This window comes from Urocampus carinirostris, chromosome 8, assembly GCF_059441175.1.
Source record: "Urocampus carinirostris isolate Australia breed hairy pipefish chromosome 8, RoL_Ucar_1.0, whole genome shotgun sequence".
Classification (NCBI taxonomy): domain Eukaryota; kingdom Metazoa; phylum Chordata; class Actinopteri; order Syngnathiformes; family Syngnathidae; genus Urocampus; species Urocampus carinirostris.
In genome coordinates this window covers 31,452,223-31,479,041 of record NC_142356.1, presented here as the reverse complement: position 1 = coordinate 31,479,041, position 26,819 = coordinate 31,452,223, and the positions used below count along the sequence as shown (strand labels likewise).

Sequence of the window (26,819 nt, the reverse complement as noted above, 5' to 3'; positions counted from 1 at the left end):
TGTTGACCAGGTCCAGCAGTCCGGCTGCCGACAAACAACGTTTGATGAAGGGGGCTCAGAAATTGCTGGCATTTCAACTTGATCATTTTCTAATGTAGCTTTAGCTTTAGGAAGTCATCAATCAAAAGACTATTGAGCGTGTTGGTGGAGTCATTTTAAGGGTTTAAGATTGAAGGGAAGGAAATACTGCCAACTTTGTCCATATTTTTTCATCAACCTACATTTTTCTTATAAGCAAGAATTTAGTGCTACAGTAAATCAGTGGTTTTAGTGGTTTTCAAATGGGAATAGGAGTACTTTAAGACACTTTGTGAGGACTTGGGGTTTAAAAAACCCCCACCAAAAACGAAGCACTCTCGTTCCCTCTACCTGCAATACGAAATACAATTTAAGGGAAAAAAATCGAATTTCCAGATATTTTGCAATTTTTTTTAATATTTTACTGTATTTTAACTGACTTTATTAGAAAACAAAAATCATCATAAAAATATGTAAATTATGAGAACATTTTGCTGATTTATGTAGGTTTTAGTGCTACTATATTTTGTTACCTGTTTTTCTTGCAAAATATTTTATTTTGTTTAAGAATTGCTTTTCTCTACAGTATTCTTAAAGGGACAATGTGTATTATTTGACCACTACATTTCTCTGAATTTTATAGTGCAAATAAAAACAAGTGCTAAAAAGTACAAGGAAGAATACAAACTACGGAGACTCAAACAGACTGAAGCGCACCATTTTACTTCACATTTTTGTGCCGAGCCATTTTTAGGTTTTTGGGAACCTGTAAGAGCAATATATCGGACGATTTTGTCATCTCGCTTTAGGTGAAGCTCATGTTATGTAAAGTAAATGTTAATTTCTCGACCCAAAAGTATTTTTAAAAATCTATGTTTATATTATAGTTCATGTATTTTTTTCAAATGATTTAAATCAATATTAGTTTTATTTTTTGAATGAAAGAGGTTTTTTTTTGTTGCATTTGTAGCTTTTCCTACTGCACCAACACTCCCTTTAAACAAGCTACACAAACACGCTACATGGGCTGAAACGTCAGGGTCTGACTGACATTATGTGATTAAAATATTGTGACCAGATGGATAATATTTCCCATGCAAATCACTGAAGCCCTCAAGGTCCCCTGTTTGACTGAGTTGCTTCATGCATAAATGCATCTGTGGCACCTGGAAGAGGATATCCATACTAATCATTGGTAATCATTTCCCTCAAATAATTTAGTTTCGAGAACAAAACATTTCATTAATTTGTTAAAAATGTGAGATGAATAAAGAAACTATAAACCAATGCAAATAAAATGACGAACACTTATTAGGCAAAAAAAATATTTTATTTAATAGCAGCTGTTGCGCAAGGATGTGTTGCACCACAGAGTTTGTTAACTTCATGTGCTGAATTGAAGTCCTGTTCCTTGCATACTTTTAATTAAATTCAGCTTTTTATCACATCTTCTTGCTGAAGACTCAATTTTAAGATGAACAGAATCCTTGTACATCAGCACACCGTTGTTGAGTCACACTATGAATTAAAACTAAGACAATTTTGGTCTCGTTGCCTATTCCAGCATCATGTATCAGTATTGGACCAATTACCTGTCCCTAACACCAGGACATCTTGTTGGTATTTTCCACCAGGATCTAAATCCAAACTATGATAAACTATAAGACATGCATTGAGGTATCTAAAAGTGAGTCTCCTATTATTTTTCCTGAAATCTAAAAAAGAAGAAAGGCATTGCGAACATAAGAGAATTGTAATGATGCAACTGTACTAAACAGTTCTCAAATATATACCAAGAAAATGCATTCCAAACTGATTATAGACGGTCAAATGATGGTTTCTTAAGTTATTTTTGGAGGTGCAACTTATTGAATAACTGACAATCATACTATAGGCCAACTATTTTTATAATCAATAATCACGAAAACGCATTTGGATGACATTAATGAATCTTAATAGTTCGAAATTCTGATAAGTTCATAGTTTAATAGACACTCAAAATAGTGAGAGAAGACATTTTGAACTTGCAGGAAGAAAATAAGAGGACCGTACCCAAACCCTCAAGATTCAGGATTACTGAGCCCTTTCTTTTTATAAAATCTCCTAGGTTACAAAAAGCAGATCCAAACTAAACGGTGTGGAATTCAAAGAACAGCGACATAATTGGTCAATAGTAACAATGATAAAAACAGTGCATGATAGTCGAAATATAGAATATTGAGGAATAACAGTTTTGATACAAATCAATATTAAAAACATAAACAAGCAGAATAAACGTTAATAAACGTATGCATCTCATCAATATTATTATTTTTTTTTTTGTCCATCCAAATAATCATTACACTGAAAAACTAAGCTAAAACTAGAAATATAATTTTTATGATGGGTCAGCCTCGCCTATGTGCATTTTTATACTGACCAAATTAAAGTGTAAGAATGCAAAAAAAAATTTGAAAAAAAAATCCCATTGAAATTCACCATTTGAACGTGAAAAAATTTCAATACCAGCATTAAACGTTCACTTTGGCAGATAGTAATTTAGTTTCTGATATGTTTGCGCTGAATTACTGTATCGTTTTTTTCCTGTCACATAGATTTGATATAATGTTTTGTTTTTTTGATACAGAGATTTAAACAAAAACATTTTCATTGCATCCGATTTAGAGATTAAACAACACATTAATATAATGTTAAAATACTCATTGCAGCCCTTGTAGCGTTAATGTGATACCCTGTAATAACTTTATTTATTTAGAAACAATAATTTCCAAAAACTGTAAAATTCAAGACAGATTGTAATGGGAAATTCATCCATTAGTATTATTGGTTTGCCTATGTTTGTTTTTTTGGTAATGCATTACGTTAAGAGACTGAAGAAATTGAGTCAGAGAGAAGGAATTGAGAGGAAAAAAACATCGCAGATGCCTCCGATCCGGGTGTTGAATAACAAAGTTGGCGAAAACAAAGCTAAAAGTGATTCTTGTGAGTCATTCCAAGGGGGCAGCATTACCACTTTCACTGCCAATGAAATATATAGCATTCCAAGGCAATATGATAAGTGAAAGCCAAGGACTTCTAAAGCCGCCAGGCTGGGAATAGGTTGTTTGACAATATTCTCAACATTAATAATATTTTTGTTTCTGTAGCAAACAGCAAAACAATAACATTAAAATCAAGGTTGAAAAAGGCCAAAGAAAATGCATGGCTTGACCAAGTATAACTTGAACATGACTCAAAAATGTCTCCAAAGGGTATACATTTAATTTTTATACAACAAATGAGTAAAGCACTTTAAACTCTAACCTTAGGGTAACAAATTGCTGCTTCAGATAAAGTAGCGTAGAAGTGAGAGAATCGATTCAAATATTGACATTATCAACACTAAGCAAGTACTTGGATCATTTTGATAGTATTATCCTGGGATCGATGTCACTCCTCTACCAATTTCCTCAAAATTGGAAAACTGACGTCACCCACGCTTGGGCCAAAATGTCGAGATGAGGCACTGACCTCTGGGGTAGGACCTCACTGGGGTCATTGTTACATAACAAGGCAGGCTAATAGGGTGTCTGCGAATACTGGCAATGTTCCCCAAACACACTCCCTGCCTACCATACATTCACATGTTTTTCCCACCGACCCATTCATGCAACACAAAAGGACAAAAGGGGGAGGCCTTCCCGTTACACCCCCAATCTCTCCTATCTCCTCCTCTGCTCCTGTGTACGTCCCTGCTGTTGCGACTGTTTCTCATGGCTCTTTTATCCTTATACACTTTAGCCCAATTTTTCTCTTCTTCAGGGCTTCATCTTTGATCTATTGGCAGGGCTTTACGTGGATGCCTAGGTGTCATCCATAGCAATGACATCACAGGGAAGCGTCCATCATTTCATCCCCTCTCCAAACTGTTGGGGGAATAGACACCACCCCCACCCGCTCTTTTTTTCTCATCGCCGTGGTGAATGGAATTGCATGGCTGTGCAGTTCAATCACTGTCAAACTCGGAGAAAGGGGGTCTCTTGTGCAAAATTTCATGATTCACAATTGATTAAATGAGGGTGTCATTTCATGGCTGAACAGGGAGGTGTAAGATAAGGGCTGGGACAGATTTTTTTACGCCTTTGTGAGATATAGCTTAGTGATCGCATGACGGGACCCATTCAAAGCTGGAGCTGTAAAGTTTGGGTGGTTATTCGCAGACTGGAGGGTGGGATAGATAAGTACACCAGAGAAGGGGTGAGGGCACACCGCAGGAGAGCTTCCAGTGTCTTTTAATGATCACTCTAAAGGCTATTATGCTTTGTAGAGTATGGATATGAGATATTGTATGTTTCTTTGCAATTTGGATTCCCCTTGTCATTTGGAAACTCCATCAATTCTGAGCATGGTAGAGAGCTTCAAGTTTGTGCTAGAATGTCAACTAGTTTCCTATATTGGCCATTGAGTGTATTTACATGCAAAGAATTGTTGGATTGAGATCAGAATGTTGGTTTTTGGACCAGTACGAATAATTTGTTAACATGTCAAGTGACAAGAATTAACCCCATAGACATGATGTTTGGGATGTCTGGAAGGGGTAATGGGTGAGTGACGCTTTTACACAAAAAATACAACATTTTTGCTCATAGCTTTATACATTAAATAAAATGTGATTTTCACTCAGCAAAAGACGATAGCTGGTTCTCCCTCTTTCTCACAAGTTGTGCTCATATGTTGCTTGCAAGAAGCATGGACAAGACATATGCATAGATACAGTAGTGGAATTTTTGACACATTATTAGAAAATCTAACAAAAATAATGGGGCAAAAACACAACATTCAGACGAGGCATGTTTAGAATAGAATATAGAATATAATAGAATTTACTTTTATTGTCATTCTTTGTAACCATGCACACAGAACGAAATGTCAATGCACCTGACCCACTGTAAACTGTAGCCAAACAGGGCGCAGCCATTTTAGACCCAACTGCTGTGTTGGGAGTCATTAGGTGACCAAACCCCCCAATTACGACCCTTAATGCCAAACGCCAAGTAGGGAGGCAATGAGTACTAATGTTGTAAGTCTTAAGTATGACTCGGCCGAGGCTTGAACCAGCGACCTACCAGTATCGGAGCGGGCGCCCTACTATCTAAGCTACCGAGCTGGTGTTTAGATAGTTTGACAGAGTTAGCATACATAATTTGTCTCTGTGCAAATCCAAAGAAACAAAAAATAGCCAAAGAAGTAGAACATGTGTGTAAGGCATTAGATAAACCAAATGGGTTTAAATGAACAAGAAAGTTGCTTATGAAAGGAGTAACACAATTCCCAACCCATCAAAACATTCTAGGCATTTTGCGCGTGTTTGCGTACGTTTATGGGTGATATTACACATGCTTTAGCATTTATGTCAGCTTTTGCGTGTATTTCCATACGTTGTATACGTAGGTTTTGTGTGTTTACATACAATTTTGTGTGTTTTCGCATGTTTTTGTGTGTGGTTACGTGCCTTTTGTGCGTGATTATGTACATGCTGATGTTTTTTTTATTGTGTTGTTTACTGTTTATTAAACCGTCCTGGCGAAGTGCAATATAAATTATAACACAACTGTCTGTTTTTCTCTAGTCATCTGACTTCAATACTGCTCAGAAAATGTCAAATTACTTGACATACAACAACTTTTTTTCAAAGTAATAGAAATAGTTAATTTCCCTGGTAACTAGTTACTTTTACTATAGAGCAATTCAGGTACCAACTCTTTTTGGAAGAAGTAGTGAGTAACTATGACTAATACGTTTTTTTTTTAAATAACATGGCCAACACTGTGTGCTGAAGCCCTGAAGTTTGAACAATTGTGATTCAACATGGAATTTTTATTTAGTCACATTAGCCATAACTAACTATTCAGTTTACAGAATTCAATGTTCCCAGCAGGCAATCAATGTACTGTATATTATTGAACATTTATTTTCTTGGAAAACCTGACATATATTATAATATAGGATAATGTGTAATGACAAAAATGGGTTAATAATGCCAAAAAATGTGATCAATTTTGTGACGTGGTCATTTTTTTTCAAATGAACTGAGCACACAAACCTGACTTGATGAAGAAAAACAAATCCTATTTATTGATTCGGCATTGGAACATTACCCTAAATCTGTCAAAGGTATCTACACAACTTTTAAAAAGTGTTGCCGAATATCTGTAATATAAAGAAGTGATTGTGAGTATTGCCTTGCTAGCCATAAACATGCTAAACTTCATAATTGAGAATAACATGAGTGTAGATAGTTGTTTGATCTATACGTTGTTGGCAATCGACTACAAATGAGGCAAAAAAGCGGCATAAAAAATGTTGGATTGTTAAAGTCATGGGACTTTCACATCTTTAAAGTGCAATGTTTAATCTAACTAGCAATCGCTACAGCAGTCACATGTGGCAAAATCTGTTGTACGATAAAGTCGATTCTGCATATCTGACAAAGACGTGCCGAATTGTTTAGAGGGCCTCCTTTGATTTTTTTTTTTATGACTACTACCAGTCCCTCAGAAGTAATACAAAGCCTATAAGCAGGGCAGATAGGCCCTGTCTCAGAATCATTGACAATCATTGACAGCTATTGAGTCAATAATAACGAACTTGGGTGCTGAATCCCTATATAAAACCATACCTTCTCTTTTTCTCTCTATCTGTCTCTCTTTCTCACCAGGATAAATCAGTCCCATTGGTAGGCAGTTTGCGAGTGAGCCAACAGGTCGGTTTGTTCAATAGAAAGAGAAGAAAAGTGCAACTGTAAGTGTGTGGTTTTGTAATCTGTCAGTCTAAGCGGCCTGGTTGCGGAGAAACCTTTTTTTGTACATAGCAGCAAACCAAACCTCGTGAGGCTTAGGTAGGCCTGCTTTATTTTTGCCACAAGCTTTAGGGATTTGAGCTCATTGTTGAATGTGATCATTGGTACACACTTCGCTTGTGTTCTCTGAAGGTCATTTAAGGTTACCCCCTCACTCATCCATCCCACCATTGTCTGTGCCGCTTATACTCGCGGAAGTCTAGAGCCCATCCCAGCCATCTTCTGTCAGTGGGCAGGGAGGTACTGGTTTCCAGCCGGTTGTAGGGCACACGGAGAGCTGGAATTGAACCCTGTACCTTTATACTGTGGGGCTGCACCCTAACCTCAAATCCGCCATGCCCCGCTTCACCCAATTTCATCTAAATCGATCTGATGATAATGCTCAAAAGGATAAAAATAACATCAACTCATTTGCCATCTATTTTGTTCATCGGAATAACTTTCTTACTAAAACATTCAATTTATTCCAGTTCCTTTCTACAACTGAGCACAATTTAAATTAAATTAGGTCCATTTTATGCTTCATTTACATTTCAAGCATTATCTGCTGGCCTGGTTCTGAGCAACATGTATTAATTGCAATAGATAAATTAGCAAGATATGCTACGCTTGCAGCAATGAAAAGTAATGGTCAAGGCTGTGAATGGAGAACGAAAAAGTGTTGAAAAGGAATGGAGACAATAATTGTTTACCAAGATGGAAAACAGTTGCACATTTTATTCACTGACTGGGAGTGTGATTACTTTCTGTGTAATATGATGGATGGGTGGATGGATGGATGGATGGATGGATTATTAGATACTGAAATCTTTGTTTACATACTTTGCATCAATTAATTCTGAAAAAAATACTCCTGTGCGGGTGTCATATTAGCGTATGAAGCTGATTAACTAAATAACTGACTGAATAAAGGGATAAGTTAATTGATAAATAAACACACAGGCGAACGTATGGAATAGAATTGTATGGAATTGTATTTTTCAATTAATCAATTATGACAACTTACTGAACATATTTTGCGATGAGATTTGACATGTCACTCCAGGATAAACATAAAATAGACATAAGAAAAGAATGAAATAAAAGATTGTCAAGATGAATAGGCAAAAAATGTACAAGGCAGTGCTTGAATCAAAAGTAGTGCATTGTTACAATGATTCAATGAAAATCAGTAAAATAACATTTAGTAGCCACAAGATTCCCAAATAGGTTAATAATAAATGTGAATACCCATTTGTGTCCCCTGCCCACTGTCCGATGATTGCTGGGATGGGCTCCAGCACCCCCGCGACCCTACTGAGGATAAGCGGTGCAGCTAATGAGATGAGGTGAGATGAGACATATTTTTCAAAACAACTGGAAATATATATATTTTTAACAGTCTCGCATCCTTGTTTAGGCTGGTGAAGACTCTGGAGAAGAATGCATGAAAGAATATATCATTCATATTTTTATATCTAGTCTCTCAGAGTTTTTTAATTTGGTATTTTCCCCTAAACTGAAACTTAAGCATTTAAACAATCCATTGACTACAATCGAAAGCACATTGTTTGCCACGGGAATCAAACTCAAATTGTGGCGTGAGAGCACCAGAACCCTACTACTAGCCCACTAATTATTCAGATGAAGTCAAAAAGCCATCAGATCTGATCTTTTTTTCAAACTATTTTCTCTCAGGGTTTCATAAATGAATTTTAGAAAATAGCGAAAACTGAAAGTTGTCCTGAAAGAAAGAAATGCAAAAAAGCACAACAAGCGAAACAACTCTTTGGTGTATCTTATGATGAATCGGAATTTGTGTTTATTTATTTATTTCAGGGCAACTTTCTGTTTTCCCTATTCTCTATCATCTGTTGCTGACAGCGTAAGTAAAAAATTATGTGATAATGAGAAAAAAAAGAACGATTTTTCATGTGTTAATGTTATCGCTGGTGGATTAAGTGTTAGTGCTCTCACTGCCCAGGATTGATTCCGTTGCATACGATGTTTGCGATAGTTTACAGTGATGTTTTTCGATTAAACAGTCAATGCACAAATTCTGTAGCATACCTTAAACCTGATGTAATAACACATATGAATAAATACTGTATGCATTTCCAATCTTACTACTACTTACTTACTTACTCACTATAGTTTCCTAAAAATAAGGCCACTGCGTCGTAAGGCCAATTTGGGATTTTTTGGTGTGGCTTATAGTCTGGAAAATACGGTACTTTTGCCCTTTGGTCTTAGTAAATGCTCATAGCTGGAACTTGGTCTTATTTAAAAAATATATGCAAATGATAATAAAAATGGCATAAACTACAATTTCCTCTTCTATCATAGAAGGTCTCCATCACTTGTTTGTGTTCCCTCCAGTGTTAATGTCATTCAAGGACATTTAGCTCACATTTAAAATTTATGGAAGAAAAAAAATCCCTTTTGTCAATGTTTTCTCAGCTGTAGCGGTGCAAGAACAGCTGTAAAGCCAAGGTGTTTGTGTATCAACTTCGAGTATGATACAAGACTCTGTATCTTGCTCGGAGATTAACTCCAGGTAATTAATCTGAGCTTGTTAGCCATATGGCAAGCGCTTCCAGGCCAGGCTAAGACTGAAGTGATCCAAATGCTGCTAGTATTGCCGGGATGGCCAAACGCATTCCCCACCGTACTGCTTGTGTCGACATTGTGTCAGCTTACATTCGCCTTGTCCTTCGGGAGCGTTGTGTCTGAAAGGAGCTCGATAGGAAGGTGTGGTTAAATGCATGTGTCGCTAGCATGCTGTCCCTTAGACGCAAAAGACGGCATTCAAGAGGTGGGGAAAAGGCGGCAGGGATTTTCTTCCTTGCTTTGAGCGAGGGATGATGCGAGAGCCAGGGGAGGAGAAAGACAGGTGTGGGGAGACAGATAAGTTATTTTCCCTCAGCGACGCAAGAGATCTGGGAACCAAAAAGAAAATCGGAAAAACGAAAGAAGGAAAGGGGAAAGGGGATATATGTCCCCCCGCAGACAAGAAAATGAGGAAAAGTTAGAATTGCCGGTATTTAAATAATGGAACAAACCATCTGTGGAGAAGTAAGCTGGATCTGTCCCCTTTTTATGTTATTTGCCCACCATTGATGGATAATATTAATGTTTACCTCCTTTGCCTTTTTTTCCAATCTGTATTGTTTGTGCGAATGCCAGAAAGCATGCCAGGGAATTATTGGTTGCCCTAGCAATACATTTAGAAACCCCCCCCATCTCCGGTCCAATCATTAATTTTTTCGCCCACAGCACGAGACTAAAAAGCAACATTGCCAACTAAGTCCTGAAGAGGAAGAAGAGGAAGGCTAAAAGGAGAACGCTAGAGAGATTGTTTATCCCAGGGGTCAGGGACCTATGGCTTGCGAGCCTCATATGGCTCTTTTATTGAGTACATCTGGCTCAAAGATAAAGTGTTCCACATCCAAATCTTTTTTTGTGTCGTTCCAACTTTAGTATATTTGACTTTGAAGCGAGGCTTGAGTCTCAACTACGGTTCACAGTCACTGTGTTACACCAACAGACCCCGTTTTGGCTGTATGTCTCTTTGGAATCATGAAGCCCATACTCAATTTATGTTCACTGTTGACACACTTTATGAAAAACTCAAAGAACAAATTGTAAACACCTGAAAACGACAGCCAAGCACCCAGAGCAATTTGATTGGGTAAGCAGTAGATGTGGGCTGATCTCTGCACATACAGCGCGCTGCTCTCTCTCTCTCGCCCAGCGTCCTCTGTAAATACAGGTTTTGTACGGGTGCTTGAAATCCTTGAAAATGCTTGTATTTTAATTTTGTGTTTTCAAGAGTAGGAACAAACTTAAATCTTGTGTGAAGTTCTTGAAAATGCAATGCATTCAATTCTTGCCATGTGATGTTTCTCGGCAGTCTGACTTGACAGACAACGCATTGAAAAAAAAAAAATAGAATCAGCTTCAAAATGACGCTGCTGCTATTGAATTGCTGTGTATGGCATTGTCATGTAAAGCGTCATTGCCCCCTACAAATACATTAGGAAAGGTTTATCAGAACAGGTAAAGCACACCAAAATGCCAATGCTAATAGCTCTACATCATCAAGTGCTGTACATAATAAAAATAACAAAAAACAAACAGAGACAGCAGCAAAAAAACTAAAAAAAATCAGGCTCATTTCATTTGTTATGTCCCATTCAGCTGCTGGGTTGATATATGGGGGATTTTCGGCTTATTTATCAAATGTTCTGTTTTTTTTCCTACAGCACTCAGTCACCTCAAACAACAGGGGTATGGAGACATTTTGAAAGCCTTGAAAGTGCTTGAAAAGTGCTCAAATTTGGCCATGAAAAAGGTGTACGAACTCTGCTTGCATCTTGTTTTGAAACCATTATTTATTAAATAAAAGACAGTCAAAATGGGCCTTAACGAACTAACGTAACTGCAGGAGAGAGACCAATTTAAGTGGTTTTGTGGTTGATTCGGTTGATTCGGAAAGTGAGTTTAGCAGGGTTTTTTTGTCTTAAAATATGGTTTTGCTCTCTCTCTCTAAAAGAAAAAACCCTCAAAATATTTTGCTTTCATGGCTCATTTGGTCAAAAGCTTCCAGACCTAGGTTTATCCAGAGAAAATTCCCTTTTTTCCCCATTTCAAACATGCTGGAAGCTGTTCTGATCTGACCCGTGTCAATTCATTTTCAACAAGTCATGATCCCATGGAAAAGAAACCTTTTAATCGCTGCGGATCAACATATTTTCGACTGCTTATCATGTTGTGGGTTCATGGGTGAGCTGATAGCTACCCGGCTGGTCCCGGACTGGTGGCCAGTTAATCCCATGACGTGCAGACAACCAAGCATTCACACGCAATTTCACACCTGGGTCGTGGCAGAAAAGCAAGAACAGCAGCTGCTCCGAAAGGACAGAGGCGTTAACTAGTCATGCAAACATGATGACAATACTGAAAAAATAAAATGTATCATGCATGTGTTTTTAACATATTGAACAAAATAATATGTTGATATACATAATCGGAAAATTTTCAAATCGATTGGCATTGTGTCTAGGGCTGCAACAACAAAGTGATAAATCGATTGAAATCGCTGATTAAAAGCATTGGCCAATCATTTCTCAGGAATGGTGATGCCCCACCCCATAAAGAAGTGAAAAGGAAATAACAAAAATATGGTCAAAATGAGCAAAAAAGACACAAAGGAAAACATCAGCATACACACTGAAAGACTCAAAGACAGGAGAGGCCCTTTTTTTAGGTGTTTGAAACTATTTTGGAAGATCCACTTCCGTATTCGGATCACGATCCGATTGCGAGAGCGACTTGCTTCCCGCGTCTAGCGGGACCGGATCGCGGGCGCTGCCCTTCTTCTCTCTATCTCAATAAACTTACTCTATCTCAATAAACGTTACGCAATCGGGTCTACCCTTTGTTTTGGACGTGACAATGTGTCAATACTGAACCACTATGGCTTCCCATAAGACAGGACTTCCTGTTTAAATGTGTATGGAAAACTATATAAACTTAAAATTAACTTTTCCAGGGGCAGAACAAGACTGCCCTCTGGTGTTTTACTAATGTTAAATTGTAGCTGGGAATATCTGGCCACTGCGGAAGTTGCTATCGAAGAGAAATACCCCATATCAGTTTTTTATATAATTCATTGGGTTTATTTGGATATTGTCACGCCCCTTGGTGCTAAAGATATCGTTCAGCATTTTTTACAATAAAAGTATTTTTCTACCTCCAAGCACAAAAACGACCATTGAATCGGGCATTCGGCCGTGGTTGAACGTAATAGAATGTGCTGTCAGTGTAGCATATCAAATGCACAACAAAATGAAAAAGTGTCATCCCGACGGTGCAAGGAAATTTAAAAGATGCAATACCACAGTTTAAACGATGTTAAGGGTAATTGATTAAAAATGAGTAATATTGAATAAAAATAATAATCAAGGAATATATATTCAATAGATTGATTTCAACCAATCTATTTAATAAATGTCATATTTCAACCACACAGGAAATTGACTCAAAAAAATAGAAAAAATGATCACAAAAAAGAAAAAAAAAAGTCTTTTATTGTAGGGCTTCAAAAATTATGATCATTATTGAATAATCTGTCATTTATTTAGGGGAAAATTTGATGGATTGGGTTCAGTAAGTTCATTTGAATTTCTATTATACAAAGAGGATTGTTATTTATTAATGATCTTTAAAAATGATTAATATTGCTGTAATGTGTTAGAAAAGATCTCAATTCTTCACTCATTTCCAAACAAACACCTTTCTTGAAGTCTTAAAAACAGTGAGTTGTTTTTCTTATTTAAAAGGACTAAGTAACAACACATGGCTTGACTGGATTTACAAGGAAAAAAATCAAAATACCTCTGTTCAATTACTATTTCCTTCTGAAGTCTTGAAATCTTTACAAGGTGATCAGAAGACTAAGCAGATGTTTGACAGGGAATTACCAGCTTCTTGCAGACAACAGGATCTTTTAAACCGGAAAATTGAAGAAAGGAAAGAAGTTGTGATACTTGCGAAAGGAGAAAAAAACAAAAAAATACGACTGGATGGAGAAGAAGAGGTATTACATGAGAAAAGGGGGTGAGAAAAGGTGTGTTTAGCATGTAGAGGAGAGGAATCGGGGGGATGGTTTCCTGATGGTGTGAATAAAAATGTGTGGAAAAGGGACTGGAGCGAGTGAAGCAGAAAAGAAAGATGACAGGTAGCAGCTTAGGGCTCAAATGTGTGTTGGAATGTGAAATGTCTGCAGGATGAAGCAGCTTAGCAGGAGCTTCTTTTTATTCATCATTATCACTTCTACACGCACACACACACACACACACACACACACATATATATACATATATATATATATATATATATATATATATATATATATATATATATATAAATTATATTAGATTTCTTTCCCACTCTAGCTCATTGAGACTCTTTGTGATTTAGGGCTATACAAATAAAAATGACTTGACTTGACATTACAACCTTTTTTGCTTATCGTGCACACCTCCGTCCCTTCCTCCCTCTCTCATTTTGTTCTGCTTCAGAGATAAATTTCCGGTTCAGTCACACATTCTCATTCACACACACTCGTCCCTTGTCACATGGCATGCTGCAGTTTCTTATTTTGCAACTTGAAGTGAAAAGAATTGCACACGCGCTCAAGTATTAACACCCGCGCCGACTCGCAGTCATACTCCGGCCCCTTATCCCCTCTGGGTAATCTGTTTACGGTGAGCTGGGGCCATTTGAGGGAGAATTTAATTGAAAGCGGGCTAATCTGATGATGGTAAGGAGCGACAGAAGCCCGCCCGCAGGCCCGTGTCAACGCCGGTCGGGTTGCACCTTGCATCCCTCCCACTTCATACCTCGATACTTAATTTCATGCCACACAGTTCAGTGGCTTTTTTGCACACTTAAAAACATGTCACATTGATTGTTAAAGCAAAATGTGATATGCACCACTCACGCTTACTTGCTTCTTATCTTGTGTCTTTCCTAATAAGGGGGATTTTTCAAGCTCAAATTTAGACACTTTCCTGACAAAAGAGGAGTGAGTACAAAGTCAAGATGTTATTTTAAGTTTTTAATAATAACAAGTGCGGACAAAACTGACATTGCCGCCCTTGCCACGGCCGTATGTAGAAATGAGAAATGATGATGTTGCCATTTAATTCAAGGCAATTCTGATGAATTGTATAAGATATGTCAGTCTTTCTTTAAGTGGACACTGTAATATTTGACCACTAGATGATGCTATATTGTGTAGTGCAACCTAAACAAGTGCAACAAAGCACAAGGAAGAATACAGACTAAAGTGACTAAACTGTCCCATTTTACTTCTTGCCCAGTCTTGTGAAAATCCCCAGCAAGCATAACGTTTTTGGGGGTACTCGTAGCAGCAAGATGGCAGACAAACATGTCAACCTCTCTCTAAGAGAGACTCATGTTATGTAACATAAATCCAAATTTCTTGATCCATGAGTATTTAACAAAATCAATGTTTTTATTACAGTTTGTGTATTTTAGCTGATTGTTGTAATAGATATTGTGTTTTTGATGAATGAAGATTTTTTTTTACCACTAGCATGCGCTAAATAATACAAAATGTTCCTTCAAAATCATCTGGCATTTTTGGATTTATTAATTGAATTATACTTGAGCTATTGAGTGTTATTTTACTAAAATGAAAAAGTTGAGAAATAAATAGCAAAATGATAAAAATATATTATTTTTCCTAGTCAGTTCTCTAATTTGTTACAAACGTGTTGGACATAACATCAATCACATGAATAAAGTATCTATCTATCTATCTATCTATCTATCTATCTATCTATCTATCTATCTATCTATCTATCTATCTATCTATCTATCTATCTATCTATCTATCTATCTATCTATCTATCTATCTATCTATCTATCTATCTATCTATCTATCTATCTATCTATCTATCTATCTATCTATCTATCTATCTATCTATCTATCTATCTATCTATCTATCTAAATGGCTCTTACTGGTGGCGATCGGCTCTCAATTCTGAATACAGGAAAACTGTTACTTTCTTTCAGCCTCCACTGCGGTTTAACAAGCATCTGTCTCTTGGCAGGATGGATACTATTCCCATCGGCCAAAAGAGAAAAGCAGAGTGGACAGCAACAACGAAAACTCAGTACCGAAAGACTTCGACAACATCGACAACAGTAACTTTGGTGCACGCTCGCAACGTGCGGGGGCGGCCAGCAGGAGGCAGCAGCGAGAGCGACCGCAAGAAAAGGCTCAGCAGCGTGTCTGGGGCAACGACGCCCCTAACCTTGTCCGAGGCTCCAACGAGGTTTTGCCCTTGAGCCACCAGACACTGGCGGTTGCCAACAACTCGCGTACTCGCGGTCAAGTGGGGGCGCCGCATCGTGCACCTTACCAGCCCCAGCACCGACATCAGCACCCGCGCAGGAGACCGGCGACGACAGCGCCCCTGGAGGTGACCTACGACCAACCACCCAAGTGCGAAATAGGCGGGAAGGAAGCCATCTCGGCTCTGTCGCGGGCCAAAAGCAAGGACTGCAGGCAGCAGATTGCAGAAGTGTACTGCAGACACAAGGAGGGCCGCTTAATGCCAGAAAAGGTCACTCGCTACTGTCCCTTAGATGGTGAGTTTGTTAAAAGAATTATTGTATTGGTTTGTATTATTGTATTTTCGTTTTTTCTTTTACAATTGTGTTGCAACAAACACCAAATCACAAAATGAAAAAATGACCTGACAAGACCTGTAGTTGTCACTGTATTGTGCAGTGCAACCGAAAACGAGTTCTAAAAAGGACAAGAGACCCAAATACACCGTTTTTCTTTTAAAAGATTTGCCAAACCTTTCATAAGGTTTTTGGTTTCTGGGGGTACCCGTAGCAACATGGTGGGAAATCATGTCAAAAAAATTGTAAAAATTATTGACTTAAGAATATTTTTTTAAAAATGCATATGATAGTTTATGTATTTTTTCTTATGATTCAAATTAATGTGTGTTTTTTTTAACAAGATAAGTTGTTATTTTACCACTAAGAGGCGCTATGAAGAGGTATTAGTATGGGTCACCATTTCCACCCTAACTCTTAAAAAAGGCTGGTATTAGTATAGCTACACATACACAGTATCGGTACAAGACAGTGCATGTATAAAACCCAACGCTTCATTGAATTAGATGCCAAAAAGGCCCAATGTTAGTAAACAGCAGCTTTTCATTGTTTTTTTTTTTAGTTTTAGAGGAAATGCATCAATATTACTATTATATTTAATGGATAAAATGGTACAAAATGAGCAGATTGGATAACAACCGATTGTCTCTGCATGGCTAACCAATTAATGTAGCTCTGGGCGGGATCTGACTGTTTTCCAGAAAGGACCAGAGGAAAAATGACAGTATTAATTAACTCACAGACTGTTAAGCTAATAAGAAAAAAATACATATTTTGAATGTGTGGAAAAAAATACTTTTAGTCGGAATTAAATTTGTTAAATAAAGTAGCTATTGAATATGCAATATCATACTGTTCATAGCTTATCATAAAGGTTACGTTACAGCTTTCTAAATTCACTTGTAAAGTCTGTTTCAAGTTATTTGGGGCCAAGAATGGATTCTTTAAAATAATTGCTGTCGTGTTAGAGCCAAGATTGTTGATTATTTAGTCATGCATTCCATGTAATTGCTCTTCACAATGAGGGTGTTGAATGTTTTTTTTGCAAGTTAGTTTCTAAATTAGTTGTTTGTTATTTGAAAGTGGCCATGTATCAATCTTATTTATATTTAAAGAGACCATTATTCACATGGATTTTTTTTTTACCTTTACTTTGGTTGTGAAGGAAAATTGGAGGATTACTACAACAAACTAGGGACAAACACAGAGTTTTGAAATGTTTTCCACTGGTAGCAGTTCTCTGAAGTGCTCAGATAGACCTTTGCATGGATTCTGTTAGTCTTGCTGGAGGATCGCAAACTATCAGGGAACAAAAAAAGTCTCTGTTGCGGTTTTGTTGGGCCTTCTTAATCTAAAATTATTCTCCATGATCCCGCTGCAACTGCCGTGGGCTATATACGGCCTGTGAGCCCCGTTGCATCGTTTATGAAGTCTAAATCGAAAATATGTGGCCCTCAGTCTTTCAGAATGATGAGAAGATATTTAATGTATTGTAGGCAGCACCATTGATTACAAACAGAGACTTGTGTCTTGAAGTTGTTGAAATAAGGGAAATTTTATGTGTAGCCGATGGCTGAATTTCAAAAGTCTTTGTTGACGATGCCTATTTTGGTCCCTAATGTCGGCAACATTCCTTTTTGGTACATGGAAGATTGTTGATACGTTTATAGTTTAGTAGACACTCAAAATAAAGAGCTCTACTGGTAAAAAGAAAACTAAATCCTTCATTCATTCAAAAAAATAACAATGATTGAAGTTATAAGCAAAAATACATAAACTATCATATAAATGTGCATTTTCTAAATAAATAATAATTGATGAATTTGTATGTATTTGAATGTGTATGGCTCCTCTGTGTTATGTGTCGAAGTGTCATTGAATCCCTAATGCCCCCGATAAGCAGGTAGTTGCCTTGCATGGCTGATGCCGCTATCGGTATGTGCATGGGTTAGTGTGAAGCACATTGTGAAGCGATTTGGGAGGTTTTCATTGACCTGAAAAGCGCTTTATAAATGCAGACCATTTAAATTTGAAAAAACATAGGGTGGCACGGTAGCTGGGTGGTTAGCGCAAAGCCCCACGGTGCAGAGGTTCAGCGTTCAAGTCCAGCTATTGCAGTTCTCCCTGTGTCTGCATGGGTTTCCTCCGGTTTCCTCCCACATTCCAAAAACACGCATGTTGGGTTAATTGGCGAGTCCAAATTGTCCCTAGGTGTGAATGGTCAAGTGAGTTGTCTCTCTCTGTGTGCCCTGCGACTGGCCGAAGATAGCTGGGATGGGCTCCAGCGCCCCTGCGACCCCACTGAGGATAGGCGGTGCAAATGATGGATGAACAACATGAGCGTCACATAGAAAGTGCTGACGTAATGGTTGTCCAACATTGTTAGCCTATCATTTCTATTTTTACTACATTTTTATATTGTTTTTCTAGAAAAAAAAAAACGCCAAAAGATCATTTTAATAAGCAAAATATATCTTCCAGTAGAACAAAATGTTATTGTACTATATTCTAGGATTTTTTGTGTAAAATGGGAAGATATTATTTGCATTTTATTATTTTTTTACAGTGGGATTTGAAACACCTTCATCAAACTAAATTATTTTGCGCAGATAATTAGTATATAAAAAGGGTTTTCTTTTGGCACACTAAACAAGGTCTTGTGGCACAATAGTGTGCCCCAGGACACATTTTTTAAAAATACTAAAAGGTTGAGAAATGACCATTTATTTTACATAAAATAGGACTCACCTAAAAGGTCTGCAATCTTACTGCCAAAAATGAAAAGTAAAATGGTGCTCTCTCAGGTCAAATAATACACCCTGTCCCATTAATTGAAAAGAAAAGATAGTAATATAACAAAAACAATACTTGATTTGTGCAAAATTATAAAGATGATTCCTTGAAATACATATTAAAATACATTAAAATAGGACAAATAATAGCTGCCCGTGGAAAAGGATTTGAAATTCTGACTGAAGTGATTTTATTAAAAAATATATGTTACCAACCGACATGTGAAATGATATAACAGGGTTGCCCACCTCTCCTACTTATATGGATGAATGTTGGAGTTCCTTGGTTGATTACAGGAAGAAAGCAAAGACACTGAAAAATGGCATGGGTTTTTTTGGGAGCAAACTTGAAATATAGCAACTTCCTGCGGCGCACTAGTCTTTCCTGGCAAACTTGTAGGAAAACACTGGTCTCATGACCACACCCCCTAAAGGAAAGAATAGCCTAATACCTTTAATGGACTAGTGTCCATTGATACTGACACTGAATCAGCCAAAGTGATCATAACACGCCAACCATTGTATTTACACAGATGGGCTGGAAATGGAACACACCATCGCTCTCCTCCGCCAACTAAAAAAACAGCATGGTGACGTTGCAACTTTTGTGCACTCACCTTCTGTCCCAAGAGTGGAGGTGTCATTTGTCTGTGCCAAGTTCCGTCTCACATGGCAACCCGGCAGCCCATTCAAAGTGACGGAAAGAAATTGAAAAAGCTTCCCCCCGGTGGCCGTCTTCATAACAACGCCACAGCTAAATGAAATCACTTGTCTGTCTTACTGTCCTTCTGCCTGCCTGCTGCCTGCCAACGTGTTATCGCTCCCTCTCCCCTCTTCTATTCCCATCCTGATCCAAGTCCTAACCTTGTTACTGCAAAATTGTCCAATTTGATTTGATCAGTGTGGCGTCCTTGAGGCATTGGCTGGATTAGCAATTGTGTTACATTTGATATTTGCATCATTGAATGCTGCAGGAACACGGTCAATCTGTTTGTCTTCCATATGCTAACTCGGCTATTAATGGTTTAGGTTGCGTTCCTCCAGGGCTTGGCGTAGCCCTTGTGCAATACCAGCAGTGGGACCTTTTGCCAAAATGAGTTTAGAGCCAGTGAATATTTCTCATTTGAGTGTCTTGCCAAGATTATAATACATTGGAGGGTTTCAGTGCCCTAGTGGGCTCATGTACTGCACCATAAGTATGTTTCTGGTGTAGCTCAAGTGTTCTTGGTCAATCTCTGACAGCTACATTGCCGTATTTTCATGTACCATAATCTTTAATCCCCCTTGCAAGAGGTCCAGCTAGACAAATGCAATAAAGAAGGTGAACTTTTAAAAATGAGTAGACACTCGTCATAAGGAGAGGAGTCGTTAATGGATTTCAAACTTGAAAGGAAAACAGAAGAGAACCCAAACCTCAGATAAGATATTCCAACCTGTTCCAAAAGCTTTCTCCTTAGCCCGTTCTTTTTACCAAATCCCCTAGATTACAAAATAAGATCCGCCCCAAAGGGTGTGGTCATCACACTACAGGAACATGATTGGCGGATAATAATGTTCATCTATTAATGTTGTGATTGTTATTCTTACTCTTTCATTTTATTTAGATTTACAGTTTACTAAAAATGTAAGGACAGTGTAGATTATTTAGTGCCTCCTAGTAGTGAAAAATAAAAATCTTCATTCATTCAAAACAAGAATATCAAGTTAAATAATATGCAAAATTCATGAACTAGCCTATTATATAAACATGTATTTGAAAACAAAATACTTGTAGGTTTAGAATCGTGCGTGGCACGGCGGATGAGTGGTTAGCGCATCTGCGACACAGTTCTGAGGTGATGCGATCAAGCGTTCCTGTGCGAAGTTTGCATCTTCTCCCTGTGCTTGCACCGGTTTCCTGCGGGCACTCCCGTTTTCTCACATATTCCAAAAACATGCATTTCAGGTTAATTGGCCGGTCAAAATTGTCCCTAGGTGTGAATGAGCGAGTGAGTTGTCTCTGTGTGCCCTGCGACTGGCTGGCAGCCAGTTCAGGATGTCCTCTGCCCACTGCCCGAAGTTAACTGGGATGGGCTTCAGCACCCCCGCGACCCTACTGAGGATAAGCTGTGTAGTTAATGGATGGATGGATGGATGAGAATTTTGCATTTATTGCACATAAAGAGAGCTGACACAATTGCCTGCCTTTTTCAGATTCAGATTCAGATATACTTTATTGTCATTCTAGTACACGTGTATAAAGAACGAAATGTCGATACATCTGACCCGCACAGTTTCCTTGAATGTACAGATATAAATAAAATGTTGTATTGAGTTGGAGTATTAAAGTACTAATAATATACTAAATAATTATGGCTATGTATAGTATTATACAATAGTGCAAAGAGTGCAAGAGTAGCAGCTAACCAGATGTGCAAAATGGGCAGTCAGGTAAACAAGTCACTGTATAGTAACAATAACAATGTAGTACGATAGTGCAGAGGAGAACCAATGTGCAAAGGAGTGGCTAGGTATAAAGAACTCCTAGTAGTGCAAAAAAACAAACAGACGAACAGATATACAGATTAGCAGCAGTGTAGACTTACTATGTGTGTGATTGATCATTTAACAGTCTAATGGCCTGGGGGACAAAACTATTGCAGAACCTGGTGGTCCTGCACCGCACACTGCAGTACCTCTTCCCAGAGGCTAGCAAAGTGAACCGGCCATGATGGGTGTGAGAGGGGTCCCCAATGATGTTCTTGGCTCGGGATCTTGCTGCTATGGGTACCCAAAACGGGGGAAAAAAGGCCGGTCACAGAAATGAGAAGTAAAATTAGGTCAGTATGAGTCGGGCTGTGCCTGGCCGGACCCCGTGAGCAAAAGGCCAGGCCACCAAGCGCTTGCCAGCGCACCCCACCTCCAGGCCTGGTGCTAGAGGGAAGCCCTGGTTACCCGCAAGGGAAACCGTGCTTCAAAGTTATTTTTCTTTATTAGGGCTCTGTGACCTGTCTTTCGTCTGGCCCCTCTCCTGGGACCTGTTTGTCATGTGCAACCCTACCGAGGGCTTGAAGCCCCAAAACATTGGCCCAATGATCATTGGGACACACAAACTCCTCCACTATGATAAGGTAGCAGCTCACAGAGGAGATAACAATAATTGAAAAACAACTTTAAAAAAATTACAATTAGAAAAATACTAATTGAAAGAGCAAAATAAGATGCCCATGGCACAAGATTTTAAATTTTGACTCAAGGGATTTTATTAGGTCGTTTTGAGTTATTGCCTATAAAAAACGATACTGCCATGTCGATTTGTGAAATAGTAACCCTGTAACCATACATAGATTTGGAGATTAAGTTACTCTTTATTCTTACCTCACATGGATATTTAAAACTGATATCATGCAAGATAAATGAGGACAATAGAAGGGTGGAAAGCAGATAAGGGAGCCGCACTTTAAAGGATTTATGCCGACAGGAAGAACGATGAAGACGTTCTGGCTCAAGAGAGGAGATTGATTGATTTGTTATTTTCACAGAGTCCCGTCTATTTTCCTGTAGGTCAAAACAACTCGATAGTGGAACTGCAGAAGTGACAGCACAAATGAAGTTCACGCATTTAGCAGCGCTCATTAGTCGGACTCCTTTGGATTGGCACACATTCAAGATCTTTTGTGAAACCACTGGCCCAATTATCCATGTGTAAAGCAAATCGGTGAAGCTTCTTGGTCGGCCAGTAATTAACATTAAATCTAGAAAATATTCCCCTCCTGGAATATCTGAATTAGAGTTAAGTGCAGAAATATGTACAAACTGGATGATATTTGAAATCAGTGTTTATGATCAAAATGTGGATAATACGCTTTAAAAAGTATGACTGAAGACATCGTTTACTATTGTAGTAATAATCAGGTAAATACGAGTTTTTTTACGAGTCTTGCCCAAGACATTTTGGTGTGTCAACTAGGGGCGGGCGATACTGGGGATTTTGGTATTGATCCAATGTAAGTAAATACAGTAATCCTTTGCTCAGATTTATTTAGCTCGGTTTCTCTAGAACGCGGACTTAAATTGTGCACTGTGCTATGCATAATGAATGACTAAACAGAGGAAAATGCTTTCTATCACCAACAAAGTGGAGCTCTCCACCCTCCGAACTTGCCCTAGAGCCATGTGTGGGTCTTTATTGCTCCTTTCAGGCTCCCTGGCACATTTTCAAATGTGTTTAAGAAAAAAAAAATTATGGTTTCCGGACTGGAAAACAAATCCAGTTTTCCCGTACGTCCATATGACGGTGGCAAAGTATCATATGAATAAAAGTGGATTGGATCCTTAATCCATAATTGTCCAATAAAACAACAAGATCATTTTTAAAATTATAATTTGATAGTAAAGAAGTTATTTGTAAAAAAAAAAAAAGTTTCTAAAGTACAGTACTCTTTTTGTTAAACAAATAAATGATCTGTTGGGTATGTTGAGTGATAAAGAAAGTGATAAAGAAAGAATTAAAGTTAATAAATCAAGGTTTCTACTTCGCGGGATTTGTCTGTCACGGGGCATTTTTGAAGGCAACCCCCGCAAAAAAACAAGGGATTACTATACAGGGTCGCATCGTTCAACACGATCCGATACCTATACTTTTTGCTTGGAAATGATCATGATCTTTGAATAATTAAACCCTTACCCCTTTGAGTTAGTTTATAGTTAAAATTACCACATTACAAAGATTTTAAGCAATACATTGTTTTCTTTTTTTTATTAAATAACAACATTTCAAACTTTAACAGTATAAAGAAAAATCATAGAAATATTTCTATTACAACTGTTTCAGGACAAAAGCCAATGGAGTCAGCCCAAAAAGCACTAATGTTACAAATACTGTATAACAATGTTAAGTAGAAAACTAGAATATTTTCCATTGCACAATATTTTGAACATAAAGCCAGTAATGCAAATAAAGTGTCAATTGTCTCTCATTGGCTCTGTTGCCATACTGACCACAAATTTACAGTTGTTTTTGTTCAGGAACAGGAAAATGTTTCCATTTTTGGTTGCAGTTCATTGCTCTCTGCAGGGTGAGCTTTTTTATTTGCTCATGTAAATGTAGTGTCTAGTCACAAAGCAAGACATCTGTCTTTGTCTTTTTCTGTAGTAGAAAAAAGGCCACAGTGCGCTGCGCTAGCTGTTTGCCTCTGTGATTTTTAGCTTCTGGTAGAGTTGGGCGCATAGATTTGTCCCTGTTTTAACCTGTCAAAGTGCAGCAGCAGGCCTGGTAGTGAGAGTTGCTAAAAGTGTGCCTGTCAGTCACAACTCAGGCAGAAACTTAGAGAAACTTATATCGAAAAGCAGCATGTATTGCAAATTGTTGGATGAGCGAAGTATCGAGCCCAGGACAATAGTATCTATCTCATCCAAGTTCTTGCTTAGTATCGATAATATTGATATTAGGATCGATCCACCCACCCCTAGTGTCAACATGGACATTTTGGATATTATATCCTGTAGGGAAAAGACAGCTTCTGTATTCTCACTTCATCTTCACTTTGGAAAGGCTCCTGGTAACTAAAGTCACAAATTGCCGTCATTAATCTTCTTAAAACATGACCTTGTCAACATACGTGTCACATAAGATGATTATGTGCATTTATTTTAATAACAGAAAACTCAAACCTTGTCCTCCACACGTTTTACTTATTGTTAGCTCACATTGTCAACAAGTTTGCAAGAGAAATGTGATATTTCTTATAATACACTAGATGCTTTGGTAGTGACTTTGCAGGCCTTGGCTTTGCTTATTTTGTCATTTTTGCAAAATGCACTTTGACTTCGTACCTGAGAGAAACAAAGGCATGTTGTCAAATTGTGATGAGTTCCTATTATAAGACAAAAGAAATCATCAAGGCTTGTAACTGATAACTGATATTATCATCACTTTTTCAAGCTAACATTGTAGAAAAAAACAAAGGAGGTATCTTTATTCCACTCCGATGATCAGTTTCAACGTCAAAGCACTCAAGGGGAATATAAACAGTATATGCTTTTCCAACTGAGATCTTTCAAGGAATTCCCGAATTCTTAAATGTGGAAAATGTAAGGAAATACAGTAGTACAAGACATTTGCATAAAATCTATATATAGTCCATTGTTTTTACTAATCATTTTCTTAAATAATGCATTTTGATGACAGCATGTCTTATCTTTGTTATCCTGAACTGTGACGTCATTGGAGGAAAACAAGAACCCTAGCAAGGCAGTCGCCATATTGTTTTATATAATTAATCGAAGGGGTTACAAGTGTTTTAAGCAAAGTTTTGTAGTTTTACTGGAGAATGCCTAGGTAATGGTTTGCAGGTAAATGCATTTATGGTACAACAAAGCGCCAGAAGCCAAAACGAGACTACCTGAAAAAAATTAACACAGAACGCTGTCAAAGTGGGGGCTAATGGAGACTGCTCAACGAAAGGGGGCCACAGGTGATCAAAAAAAGCACGTGTTGAGCAGGCATGCTAAATGGGAACCAACAACGAAAATCTCCAACTGTTATGGCAAGAAACGCGATGCCAGCCGGAAATAAAACAAGTGACGCAACAAAATCGGCACTGACGCCAGGCTAATCAGCCTACAACACACAGTGGGCAGCCAAAGAGTAAACAAAACGCGAAAGCCTGACGCTAACTGGGAGCTAGCCTGACAAAATTAAACCTCGCGTGACACAATTAGCGGTATGCTGTAGCACCTCACTGGAATCACAGTTTTTTTTTCACCTCACATGTTGTGTAAATGGGATTTGCCATTTTGAAGGTGTTGTGTTCATTCAATTACGCCACAGCTCTAGAGGAAACAAGCTAGACGGGTCAACTTTGAGACTAAATTTCTGGAGAATATTTTGCAACACATTTGCAAGATCGTGCGGAGCAACACTACACGTTCTGTGCCTAATAGGAAAACAGATCTGTTTGGGAAGCCCAAAAGGTGTGTCTGTGAAAACTTCCAAAAAACTGAAAGAATCAGACCTCCAAGATTCTTTGAATGCACCATTAGACTCAGTTTGTACGTTTGAGTGCATAAATTGATGCGGGTAGTAACAAGACATCTTTTAAAATGTGCAATGTATATTATAACAGTGATCATTTAGTTCTTTTTTTACAGATCTGCCAAATGAATCAGATATATTCAATATTGTACGTCAAATTGTTACAGTGTAAACTAATTGAATTGTCATTATAACCATGTATTGGTGAACATTGTTTGCAAGGAAATTAGGAACTCTGGGATAAACTTGTAATAAAGACTTAAAAAAGGATAAATAAATGTTAGAATAAATAGGCAAAAGTATTTACAAGGTAAATAGCACGGCGGCTTGGTAGTTAGTGTGTTTAACATTAGCACCACATGTCAAGCCAAAAAATATGGTAGACAGTAAAAATTGTATAAATTAACATTTACAAATTAGCACTTCATTTATGAAAAAGGGAAACAACAACTTTGGCGTACGTGCTACTAGTGGCGATTCTAGGGTCTAGTGGGGCCCCAAGCAGAATTTTATTGGGGGCGCCCACCACCCCCTGACCCACACACACAACAGAATTTCACTAGGACCAACTCTGGGCCTGTGTAATTTTGACAAATTGTAACAAGTATAGTTTAGTTTTATCCGAATTTCTAAATCCATGTTTTGTGAGTGTATTATGGTGTTTTCCAAAGAATTTGCAAGCAAAACAGTACACAGAGTCTGCACAGAGTATACACGCCACGTCTTATGTGTCTTTTCACCATTTTTCATTACCATATTGTAGCATTCTTTCGTGAATCTCTTTGAATCATTTTCTGTGTTTTGAGGGAAAACAATATACTTTACTTGTGTGCCTCCTCTTCTGACTAAATCACACTTTTCACCATAGCCGAGAACATCTGGCTAATGTGCAGAATGTTCTAATGTGATTAAACCTTTTGTCCTGGGTGGCACGTCATCTTCACAATGAAA

The 26,819-nt window shown here is 37.9% G+C and overlaps 1 protein-coding gene across 1 annotated transcript in view; it reads left to right on the top strand.

Moving 5' to 3' along the window:
• Positions 1-26,819, top strand: part of xylt1 (xylosyltransferase I) — a 157,723-nt gene that overhangs the window by 64,343 nt on the left and 66,561 nt on the right. The window contains exon 2 of the mRNA XM_088342384.1: positions 15,482-16,022. Within this exon, the coding sequence (XP_088198510.1) occupies positions 15,482-16,022 (541 nt within the window). The remainder of the gene's footprint in view (positions 1-15,481; positions 16,023-26,819) is intronic.